The sequence below is a fragment of the Rhineura floridana genome, chromosome 17, assembly GCF_030035675.1.
Source record: "Rhineura floridana isolate rRhiFlo1 chromosome 17, rRhiFlo1.hap2, whole genome shotgun sequence".
Taxonomy (NCBI): Eukaryota; Metazoa; Chordata; class Lepidosauria; order Squamata; family Rhineuridae; genus Rhineura; species Rhineura floridana.
Window position 1 is genome coordinate 30,282,826 of NC_084496.1, and position 12,367 is coordinate 30,295,192.

The window sequence follows — 12,367 nt, forward strand, 5'->3', positions numbered from 1 at the left end:
CAGCACAACTTGCCCTGTGTCCTGGACTTCACGATGGTGTGCAGTTCCTCGCTCCCTTTGCCACATTATTGGGGAACGCTTTGTAAAACAGCATCATGACAGGAGGTAAGATATAGTACACACTGCTGGTGGAGGGGTGGGGGGCACAGAGAGATTAGCCCCCCAAGCTGAGGATTAGCTACCCCTGCCTTATGAAGTCAACAGGCCTGGAAAATTAGGCACAATCCACTGGGAAATGACTCATAAATAGGTCTGAAATGTTTAATCAGTTTTTTTAAAAAAATAATCAATTGAAATGGCACCTTTGACTAATAAGGAAGCTTATTTTTTTTTAAAAAAAAAAAAATTTGTTTCAAACCAGTATTTTGTTTTATAACAGTGTTTATATTTTTAAAAAAACTGCTGGTGACAAGTAGCATCTTAAAAAGAGCCATTTTCCCTTCTCTTACTCACTGAGGAAGGAATGCCTCTACTAAGATGACTCATGCTATCACAGATGTGAATAATCTGAAAACAAAACAAAATGCGCTCCTTGTTTCTGTAACATGGCAACTTCCGTTGATAAACTGAGTAAGGGAGCAATCCAACTCACCCTTCCGCCAGGCTGGGGTAAGTTGGATGCTGCAGATCCCCGACAGCTCTGGGAGGCTCCCGGCTGTGCCAGGCTCTGCCACCAGGAGCCTTCCAGCATTGCCGGGGGTCTGCTGGGGAGAGCAGCAGAGGCCTGGCAGAAGCTGACAGAAGACTGGAAAACAGAGGCGTGGTGGGGAGGAGCTGCAGGGAGGGACTTACACAAGATCTTTCTCGTGTTCAGACCTCTCCTCTGGGTCCTGATCATCCCTTGAACTCTGCTGGTGAAGCAAAAACTTTTCAAATCCCATTCAGGCCTACAGAGAGCACTTATTCCCTGGGTGGCCTATTGGCCACAGCCGGTGCTTTCCGGCTGAGTTGTGTGCATGGCTCGAAACTGAGCTTCCCACCGACTCCTCCACCGCCAACTCCCCACCCGGCTGGCTGCCCAGCGGTTGGATTGCTCCCTAAAACTCTCATGATTCATTAACATTATTTTAATTGGGTGGCCCTACTCATAAATCCCAGTAGTTTATTTATATAGTAGCTTAAAGTTTTTTTAAAAAATCAGTGCAGCTGAACCATGTAAGCGAGCCTTGCCTTCTGTCACAGGAGTCTCCACGAAAAATGTATGCAGACTGGCTGTGAAGCAAAAGACACTCTGCCCATCCACAGAGGCAGTCTCAATGCAAAGCTCCTGCATGTCCCACTGCAACTAAGCTGTGCAGGGTTCATCATTGTGACAAGAGGCTGTAAAGAGCAGCTCCTTATTCAGTGTCTCCACATGCCACAATAAGCCAGGGCTCCCATCATGCCCCACTTCTCACTCTTCACTCCTCCCCTGGCATGTGCAGGAGAAACAAACCAGGAAGGCAGAATTTAAGCCCATAACATCAGAACTGGGCATCATGGTTTGTTTCTGCCAGGCAAACCAGGCTATGTGGTGAACGCTGGCCAATGATCTCAATTTGTTAGGAAGCAACAAATCTCAACCCCATTTTCATAGAATAGTAGAATCAGAAGGGGCCTATAAGGCCATCAAGTCCAACCCCCTGCTCAGTGCAGGAATCCAAGCATAGAATCATAAGATAGGAGAGTTGGAAGGGGCCTTTTCGGACATAATGGGAAGCCAAAACATAACTGCAGATTCCTGGTTTGTTTCTCCTGTCCAGGCTAGGAGAGGAGAGATTAGGCAGCATGCAACTCATGCACAATATAAACCAATAACTCTGGCTTATTACGACATGCAAAGATGGACACAGAGTTCTTCTGTAAGGAAGCGAGTTTCAGCCTTGCAGTCATTGACCCACTTATCAAGTGAAGTAGTTATCTCTATCGGCGTCCATCTTTTTTTAGGACAATGTACTACTTCTCGTTCAAAGAGAAAAAAGACTCTTCACTTAAGGTGTGTGCTAGATAAGTATCCGCAAAAACTCTTCTGAGGGAAAGAACAAGGCCAGCGACGGAGGTCTCACGCTATCCCTCAGTAGGTATTGTTTTGTCCCTGAAAAAAATCTCTCCATTGCCATTTTGTCTTGGGTGGAAAAGTTTGCCCTGGTAATTTTTTCCTAAGAATTGCAGAAGCCTTTCTGGAGTCCTCAGCAAAACAGTTCGCTATTAGTAAAACTTATTTATGGCAATCAAAATGGGCATATGATCATTCTTAACTTTTTATTTAAGAAAAGGAAAAAAACTCAGAATATTCAAAAAAAAGAAAACCAGACAATTTCAGTGTTTGTTATTGAATGGGGTAAACTTAAAGACGGCAAAAACTGCTGAGATTTAAAGAGGATATAAAAGAAAAAGGTGTTTTTTGCCTACCTACATAGTAAGGTTCAGGTTCATGCTTAGGGACCCTTCGCTGAGCAGTGCCTGCCTACTCCAAGCCAATCGCTTTGCTTCTTTAGTGGCGGCGTGAGAGCAAACGCAAGGGACCCACACAGATGCTCAAAGCATCATGGGAAGGGGGTCAGGGGTGGAGGGTTTGGCCAGGCAGCTGCAAGGAGAAAGCAAGCACCCTAGAAAAGCTGAGGTTATTAATGGTTTTAGTAAATCAGGGAAAGCCAGTAGAAATGCTATTACCCAAATATCCCTTAAAAAGTCACTCGTCAAAGATAAATATTCCTCCCTTCCTCCCACCAAGATTACTCCCCACCGTCATTCAATAACGTCCATTTCTGGAGTTCTGTTTTCATCACTGAACAACACATAATATTTGTAAAATTATTTCTTCCCATCTTCCGTTACCCCCAAACCTTAAACAGTAAGAAGTGGGGGGGGGGAGTAAAAAGAAAATGGGTTTTTTTGGGGGGGGCACTTTAGGAATTAGCTTTAGGGTATTTGATTCTTAAGAGTACAAAAACTGAATAAACATTGTTTTTAAAGTGTGGGAGGGGAGGGACAGATTTCTTCAACATATACCTTTTTTAAAAAAGTCTTCCAAAAATACAGCCCTAGGGGCCAAGGAGACAGGTTAGATCCGGAGTACAGTTGTTGTACTGTATAGGAATATAACATTTACAGCACAAGTCAGTGCTTGTTTACTTGAAAGTAAGTCCTCTTGTATTCAACAGGGCTCACTTCCAGGTATCTGTGCACAGGATTGCCTCCTAATGGGAGTTATATACCAGTTGCCGGAAGCCACAGGAGGGGAGAGTGCTCTTGCGCTCAGGCCCTACTTGCTGGCTTCCCTTGGGGGCATCTGGTTGGGCCCTGTGAGAAGAGGATGCTGGATTAGATGGGCCCTCTTTGGCTTGATCCAACAGGCTTCTCTTACGTTCTTATGTTAGACCTCTTTGCTGGAAAATTCCTGGTGGGTTCCATCTTTTCTTTAATTGTTTTTAAAGATTTCTTACGGTTCTTCAACACTCCCATGTTCTTTAAAAATATCTTTCTGTGATATATATATTCCCATTTTATAGCTTTTGATTCCAGAAGCAAGGGAACTTGGATTGGGAAGAGATTGGGGGAAGGCAGTGGAATGAGGTTAAAAAGAAGATGAAGCACCATAAGCAGGCCATCTTTGACCACAAGGAGGATTCAGATTCAGCACTCCAGATAATAACTGCGCACTACATTCCCCTTCTCTGTTGCTTAACATACAGCCAAGACAAGCTGGTCTTTGTGGGATCTGAATATCCAAATTTGATAAGGCTTATTGACCTTTTCCTATTATGATTATTTAATGAGTGTGCTCTAAATTGGGGGGGGGGCAGAACCCACCTTGTGGTCTAGCAGCACAGTCCCAAGCATTTGTCCTTCCACCTCTCTCCCCACCCACCACCCCATTCGCCAAGGGAAAAAAGGAGCTATCAAGAAGCTGATTGGTTTTTTAAAAAGGCATATTGTATTCAGATCCCTCCCTCTACTCTGGTATCATATTTAGTAAGTAACGTCTCTGCTGTTGTATGTTTGTTGCTAGTTATGAAATATTAATAACCCACTTGATTAAAAAAGAGCAGAATTAATAAGGGGGGGAGAAGCCTTAAAATTATTAGACTGCAATTGGAACTGATAAAGAAAAATGGGCTTAATTTTACAGAACTGAGCTATTTTTAGAAGCAAACATTACCAAGCGTAATAATTTTTCATTTATTTTTCAAACTACATCTTTTTTTTTTTTTTTAAAGAAAAACCAGATACATTCACAGGAAAAAAACAACCCACTGTGGAAGAAGTCATGCACAGCATAAGCTGTGCTTGAGAGGCGTGAAAAAAAGGATGTGTAGATTTGCTTTTCCTCCCAGAAAACAAAGCACCTTAGAGAATGGCAAGGCAGGGATATTTGACTAATACAGAGCATGTCACAATTCCTTTTGGCTAATTCTTTGGGAGTGATGGGGGGAAGCGGGATGGAGAGAAGCAGCAAGCTAGCCACCTAGTGAGAGACACAGCAAGAGAGACAAGGTAGACTGGTTTAGTTAAAAACAAACTGGATACTTTTAATAAAAAGCTTGGTACCAAATTGCAGTACAAACATCAAGGGGCCACTCCCACACAACAAGTAATCTAAATTACAAACTTCCTCCCAAACCTCAACATGTGCCAAAATGAAATTTGGAAGAAAAAAAGCCACATATAACAACAGTGATGGCAACAAGCGATGAAGGATTTTGAAAAAAGATTTAGGAAGTGCTGGGGGGGGGGGGTAGAGAATAAAGGAGGGATAAAGCAAAGAGTAAACCTCCAGGTGATATAAAAGCTCTTAGAAGAGCAAGACAGTAATAAAATAATAGCCATTGACACAAGTAGATTTTTGTGTAAAAATGCTGAAAAAACAGGCCAAACTGCCATAAAGACCATCACCCAAGATGGCCGATCACAACACCATCTAAGATGGCTGACCAGAACACCATTCCCACCCACCCCCGTTCCCACACGCTCTCATTCACTCAAACATGGAAGCTTTTTGTTGTGTTTTGTGTTATAATCTAGTAACCTTGATCAAACGAGTCCTCCGAAGAATCACTGAATGAAGATCCAGCTTCGGCCTCTCTAGGCAGCAAACAAAACTTCTGTTTCCTGCTTGCTGTGGCCAATTTAGATTTGAGAGTTCTAGTGGCAGAGATGCCCTTCTTGGTTGCCTTGAGGCCTCCAGAGATCCTGCTGGTCTTTTGGGCCACTACACTGTAGAGGCTAGGGGCTCTCATTCTGGAGCTGGTTGGGGAATGAGAAGGCCACTCATCCTTCAGGGACTCATCATCTTCCTCAGAGTCTGTATCTGCAGTCAATGTGGTTTAAAAAAAGAAACGTAACAGAATGATTTGCAGAACCACAGGGAGAATATGCTCTTCCTCACCTCAGTCTGGCTGCATGCCAGCACAGAAAGGAGGCAATCTGCCTATCAAGTGCAGATGTGAGGTAAAACAGCAGCATCTACCATTATAACCCCTGACTCATTGATTACTGAGTCAATGTGGCTGTTGCTGCCCATGACGGCATCCCATGCTACTCTGGGAACTTCTGTGAAAAACCACAACGTGGCTGAAGAATAGTACACCGTTCCGTCACACACAAATGTTGCCCTTCTGTCATGGTTAGTAAGGCTGTTGTGGGAAGAGACGGTGCCATTCTTTCAAGAATTTTTCTTGACAGACAGTCCTTGAATGCTGTGGGATCCAGAAATTGGGAAGTAACAACTCCTCTGTTCCACCAATGTATGAATCGGGTCTAGGCAATGCATTTGTAAGTAAGGCCCTCCTTCTTTACCCCACCGAGAATTCAGTTGGACGGGAACGGGGAACCTGTTGCCCTCCACCAGATATTGTTGGACCGACACCCACCATCTCTCCCTCTGGGCCTTGTTGTCTGGGGCTGCTGAGATCTGCAGTCCAATGACATCTGGAGGGCTGCCAGCTCCCCACCCTAGCAGTAGGGTGCTAGGGTGAATGCCAGAAGATACCCCCAACTGGATCAGGCTAAAGATCTATCTAGTCCTTCGCACCGTGCCAGCCAGACGCCTCTGAGAAGCCCACACACGAAGCTTGAAGGCAACAGCCACTCCTGCAGTGGGGCCTCATCGCTATTCAGAGGCACATCACCGCTGAACCTGGTGATTCTCTGTCATCGTGATGACCGATTGCTGTTAGCAGATCTCTCCACCATGCCAACGGCATTTATGGCTGAACAGAAACCCTTGCCTCTTACTGAATGGAGTCCGTTCCAAGATACTCTGAGGTTGCTTTTTCCTAGACCTACTAAACAACCTGCCGCTCCCCAGCCCACACCCCCACTGCAAAGCAAAACGCAATTACTGCCACTGGCTTAAGAAATTACTCCAGCATTCCTCATGCTGGTGCCTTCCAGATGTTGCTGGACTCCAGCCCCCATCAGGGATCATGGGGGTAGCAGTCCAATACAAGCAGGAGAGCACCAGGTTGGGGAAGGCAGGATTAAAACTTTACAAGGCCAATCAGAAACACAACTGCTGTAATGACAAAGTTACTTACTGTAGGAATAACTGCTAACTTCAGATATTGCTGGTGAACTGGAAACCTTCAGGTGACCCTTGACTTTTAGCCCCACCATCTTCTTCATTTTGGCAGCCATTTTGTTTTTACCTTCTCTGGAGGCTTTCAGTGAGAAGCTCAGTGTTTTGGCCAAGTTCTTCTTGTCATCCCTGCTGAGCAAGGCCTCGTGGGAAGACAGGTATCTGTTGCCATAACATCCACCATTTTTCTGCCTCCCCGCAGAGCTGTCTGCAAACTTAAAAGGGGACTTCAGCTTGTTGTGCCTGGTGAGTGACAGGGCTTTATCAAGCTTGCTCACCAGCTGCTCCTGATCAGATGCCAGCTTCTTCTTCTTAATCTTTAACTGCAAGCAGGGAGAGGAAATACAACGGGCACAGGTGAATTCTCTGCAAACATCTCTGGCTCTCATATAAAGGTCTGACCTCACCTATTAGGGGGGTGTCAGATTTTATGCCTTCAGGGAAGCCTTTTCTCATCAAGGAACTCTTAAACGTCGGTAATGGAACCCAAGAGCATTATTAAAAAATCTGGGGTGTGTTCTTAGACACCCACTCAGTTCATGCACCGCATTTCCTACCTACTCTTATTAGACCTTGCCAAAAGGTTTCATAGCCTGAGGATGTCCACACATTGTGAAGGAAGACTGGTAAAGGTTGGCAAGCTGTCTATCAAGGAACCTTCACCAATTCTGATCCCATCACTGAAGGAGCCTGGATAAACTTCCAAGGCACACCAGGGCTCTCCAGCGCCATTGACATGTACAGGCCAGGACCTACCGTTAGACAGAGTGAGATGGCCACCTCAGGTAGCAGATACTGGAGATGAGGAAGAAGCAGAGAGATGATGGGAAGATAGAGAGGTATGTCCTGCCCTGCGCCCCTTAAATTAGCCTTCTGCCCTCAACTGGAGGACACTATCCAGTCACCAGTGTGAAGTAAAGTCCAGCTGCTGTCTGGTTTGCTTCTGTACATGGAATGGGGGTGGGCGTGGGGGGACATCCTGCAGGCAGCAAAAGGTCTTGGGCCAGTCTTGTGACTTAGACATAGCAAACTAGAAGGGTATTCTTGAGGTAAAAATTACAAATGTCTATGAGGTGAAGATGGTATTCCTTCATGATACCTCCAGCTGGGCTTACCTCTCCTCCTCATGATGAGCAACTTCATTGCAACACTGCACCATTATGGGATACCTTACACTGTAGAGTAAAGGCTGGGGCACTCTGAATTGATTGTAATTGTCTTAGGGTTGATGTTTGAATTTAGTTTTATGATTTGTGTTCATATTGTCTGACTGTTATATGCAAACCATTTTAGGGTCACCCGTGACAGAAAGTGACATAGAAAAGCTATAAATAAGCAAACAAACAAACAAACAAACAAATAAATAAATAAATGTTTGCCGCCAAACCTGGCGCTCTGTTCTGCTCTGCTTAACCCGTTTATTGCAGGTTTCCTTCTCTCACTAAAAATCCCTGTCTGTGAGTCTCATAGCTTGCTTTACTGAACAACATTTTGTTGTATTTATACATTACTATTCTTGATATGTCACATCATTCTACGTTTACATGCGGTGGGATAACTGTGTCCATTGCACATAACATGAGGGAGCGGAGGAAAGAGTGAACATGGTGTTAAAGAAACCAAGCAGATCTTTCACAACACAGAAAAAAAACAACCAGTATGATATGGAATGAATTTCCTCCAAAATCTCACCTAAAAGCAAAATTCAAAGTGAAACTGGGCAGTTTTTCCTAAGGCAAGTTTGAGAACAACCAAAAGAGTTTTGGTAAAATTTATCAGGGGATTTTACACATTGCTACCACTGAAAATTCCCCAGGGTAAAATCTTGGCGAGTCTTAGTGAGAGGCAACAACAGGCCAACATCCAAATACCAGCCATCCTTGCCTCAAGAGAGTTTACAGCTCCACAATGCCTACTCGGCCTTTGGGTCCTCAGATGTAGTTGGACTACAACTCCCATCAGCCCCAGTCAGCATGGCCCATGGTCAGGAATTATGGGAACTGTCATCCAGCAACATCTGGGAACCCAAAGGTTGGGAAAGGCTGGCCTAGGTAATACCATGGTCTCAAGAACAGTGCCTTAGGAATGCTCAACACTCAGGGCCTCTTCTGGACTAGAGGCCATTTCACATAGCCTGTGATCTACATGTTTTTGCTGCATATGTAACTCCGTGGATGACTTTTTCAGAATTTTCAGTTCAGATTCCCCCCTGATCCCCCCCATATTTATTTGCAAATTGCACAACTGCACAATTTTGCAAATAAAAAAAGGGGGATAACCTGTTGTCTTAAAATGCTCTTAATTTAATATGTCGTGAAAAGGCAAGCTCGCCAAACACACTTTAAAAAACTATTGCAAACCCCAAATGAAAATATCTGACTAAAACAAATTTGATTTTAATTTTCTGATTTTATGTAAAAGCACGTCTGCAGAATTCTACCGGCTACATTATGGAATTGGAATTTCCAACTGAGTGGCACTAACTGTGTGCTGGAATCACAGAACAATTATGAAATTGCTCCATTTCACTCTTCCCTATCTCACCTATTGCATAAATGAGATTATTTATAATTATTACTGTATTATTTTTAATTTGTATATCATATTTTGAAGGCACCCCCCCACAGAGGTGAATGGCATATGAAAACAGTATAAACTACAGCTACAACAAAAATGCAATCAATCAAAAACAAAGACATTGCATCCGCTCTACAGCTTTACCACTCTTACTTCTGATCATTGCGGGTGTATGTATATCCTCGGGCTTTGTGATGTTGCTGTCGTATAACAAGCCAAGCTTTGGCTTGAGCTCATAGGATCATTTATGACAAGAATGATCACTGCATGGGGATGTTTCCCTTTCGTTCTGCCATGATAAACGTTCCTTCAGAATACGTTCCTATATGGCCATATTTATGCCTAACCAGAGCCTAAAGCAGCCTTACCCAACCTTTAGGTTTCCACATTTGCTAGACTACAGTTCCCATAATTCCTGACCATCGGCCATGCTGGTTGGGGCTGATGGGAGTTGTAGTCCAACAGCATCTGGGGACCCAAAGGCTGGGAAAGGCTTAAAAGAATGCTTTAGTAAACCCAACCCTTCTATATACTGTGAGGTTGTATCCACAAGAAAGTTTAACCATGGTAAAAACAACAGGGGAAAGGCACCACAAATGATCACAAAAGTTCATGCCTATGCCCTCAGCAGGAAAAAAAAGTGTTGGCACAGCCCTGAACTGAGCCCTCTGAGGCTATTGTCACAGAACAGAAGTACCAACCTCACTAGAGAAGTTTGCCAGCACGTCCTGCTCGTCCCAGCTCCGATTCCTGCCTTTCCTCTTCCCACTTCTGCTCTCCACATCTCCCTCGTCAAGGAGGATGGCCCTGTGTCTCTTCTGGGTCCCTTCCCCTGTCTCAGAGTCTTCAGAGAGTAGCCTGGAAACCAGATCAAAGAAGTTGGTGAATGGATCTAGCTGTACTTCCTTGCAGGACTGCAAAAGCAAGCAGAAGGTAAGTTGCAGGTCTGCAAATCAACTCTCTGCTCATGGTCTGGTGCCTTGATGATGACCAGGAAAAGGAGGGAGGGCTGTAGTTAAAGAGTTTCCAAAAAGAAAGGTTACAGTGATTGACGACAGTGCAGTAACTCCATTTGGAAGGAAAGCCATGGATTCATCACTTTGATTTCTGTAAAGTTAAGGGCAAAAGCAGGTAAGCAGGTCAACATTCAACCATCCAAGCACCCACTGCTGCTGAGGAGCCATGGAAAAACAGGCAGCGCCCAGAGAACAAGGCCTACCCTGCTCTGTGCACCCCCTTCTCTGGTGGCACATCCTGTCCTGAGCCCAACCACTGATGAAAGAACAAGGCAGGATCAGTCACTGGAAGGATGGACGGACAACTCTCCCATATCAACCCATCCACTCCAGTTGCACCCAGCTTGCCTCCAGAGAGATGGAAGCCTACTGAGTGTCCCCCTAGAGGACAGGATGGTGCAGCACACTGAAAGGTCAGGGAGAGGAAATGGCAGGAGTCAGGGAAGCAGTTTTTTTTAAAAAAAATTGTATTATATATGTAATGGTATAATTATACCATATGTATAATTATGTATAATGGTATAATATGTAATGGTATATATAGTTTCATGGCTATGTGGGTTTTCGAACCCTGGTCTCCCAGGTCGTAGTCCAACACCTTAACCACTACACCACACTTCTCTCTCTCTCTCTCTCTCTCTCTCTCTCTCTCTCTCTCTCTCTCTCTCTCTCTCTCTCTCTCTCTCTCTAATAAGTAAAAATAAGGAAAGAACCAATATATCATAGAGATGCTTCCCTGTCCGTATTTGCTTCAAAGCTGCTAAGGAAGAAGAATCCACACATCCTCGATAGTTATTGTTATTATTATTAATATTAATAATTTCATTTGATAGTTGCCTAATACCAAGCAGTAAAAAAAACCCTAAAACTCTTCAATACTGTAAAAGTCAAACACTGATATACATAACAGCCAATAAAAACTTTAAAACCCACCAAATAACAAAAAGAATAATGAGCACACATCAAGGGCCAAAGGCTTGAAGGGAAAGGTATTTGTCTGGCACATAAAGATGGAGAGAGATGGCACCAAGCGTGTCTCATTGGGGTGAGCATTCCACAGCCAGGGGGCCACCACTGAAAAGGCCCATTCTTGTGTTGCCACCCTCTTAGCCTCTCATGAAGGGGGCACACGAAGAAGGCCTCTGATGATGAATTCAGGGTCCAGGTCAGTCCTTGGGGTCCTCAACCACATCAGGCTTTATAGATCAAATCCAGCCCTTTGAACTGAGCCTGGAAACTGATTGGTAGCCAGCAAAGCTGTGTCAGAATTGGTGCTATATGTGTGGACCAGCTTATCCCAGTCAACCATCTGGCCAGCGAATTCTGCACCAACTGCAGTTTCCAAACCACCTTCAAAGGCAGTCGCACATATCTCACATTGCCATACTCTAACCTAGAAGTTTCCAGAGCATAGACAACAGAAGTTAGGCTATCCCTGTCCTGAAAGGGGTGCAGCTGGGCCACCAGTTGAAGCTGATGGAAGGCACTCCAGGATACTGAGGCCATCTGAGCTTCAAATGATGGCAATGGATTCAGGAGCACCCCCAAGCTATGAAACCTCTCTGAGAGAGAGAGAGAGAGAGAGAGAGAGTAACCTCATCCAGAGTGGGCCACAACCCCTCCATCCAGTCTAGAGAACCACCCAACAGTGCCTCAGTCTTTTTTGGATTACAGGCTCTCACCCAGTCCATTACTGAGGCAAAACACTGATTTAGCACTTTCACTGCCACACCTGCAGATGTGGAGAAGTACACCTGTGTGTGTCATCAGCTGACAACGTCCTCCAAAACTCCAGATGATCCTACTCAGCGGTTTCACGTAGATATTAAGTAGCAAGGGGGAACAGAATCATACCCTGCAGAGCCCCACATTGAATGTTCCATTGGGTCAAACAGCATTCCCCAAGCACCACTCTCTGAAGATGACCATCCAAGTAGGACTGGAAATGGAAACGGACTGCCTTCAAGTCGATCCCGACTTATGGCAACCCTATGAATAGGGTTTTCATGATAAGCGATATCCAGAGGGGGTTTACCATTGCCTTCCTCCGAGGTTGAGAGGAATTACTGGCCCAAGGTCACCCAGTGAGCTTCATGGCTGTGTGGGGATTTGAACCTTGCTTTCCCAGGTCATAGTCCAACACTCTAACCACTAGGCCACACTGGCACCGCAAGTAGGACTGGAGCCAATGCAAAGTAGTACTGCCCACCCGCAA

General features: G+C 44.7%; 1 protein-coding gene across 8 annotated transcripts in view; it reads right to left on the bottom strand.

The window, feature by feature from the left end:
* The window catches only part of TNRC18 (trinucleotide repeat containing 18), a 125,506-nt gene that overhangs the window by 34,525 nt on the left and 78,614 nt on the right, over positions 1-12,367 (bottom strand). For 7 of the 8 annotated variants that reach the window (XM_061599383.1, XM_061599386.1, XM_061599387.1 and 4 more), the window contains 3 exons: positions 9,838-9,994; positions 6,519-6,882; positions 5,009-5,290 (listed from right to left, as the gene is read on the bottom strand). In XM_061599383.1, coding sequence (XP_061455367.1) covers positions 5,009-5,290; positions 6,519-6,882; positions 9,838-9,994 — 803 coding nt within the window. The remainder of the gene's footprint in view (positions 1-5,008; positions 5,291-6,518; positions 6,883-9,837; positions 9,995-12,367) is intronic. The other variant, XM_061599385.1, reaches the window with a different exon arrangement.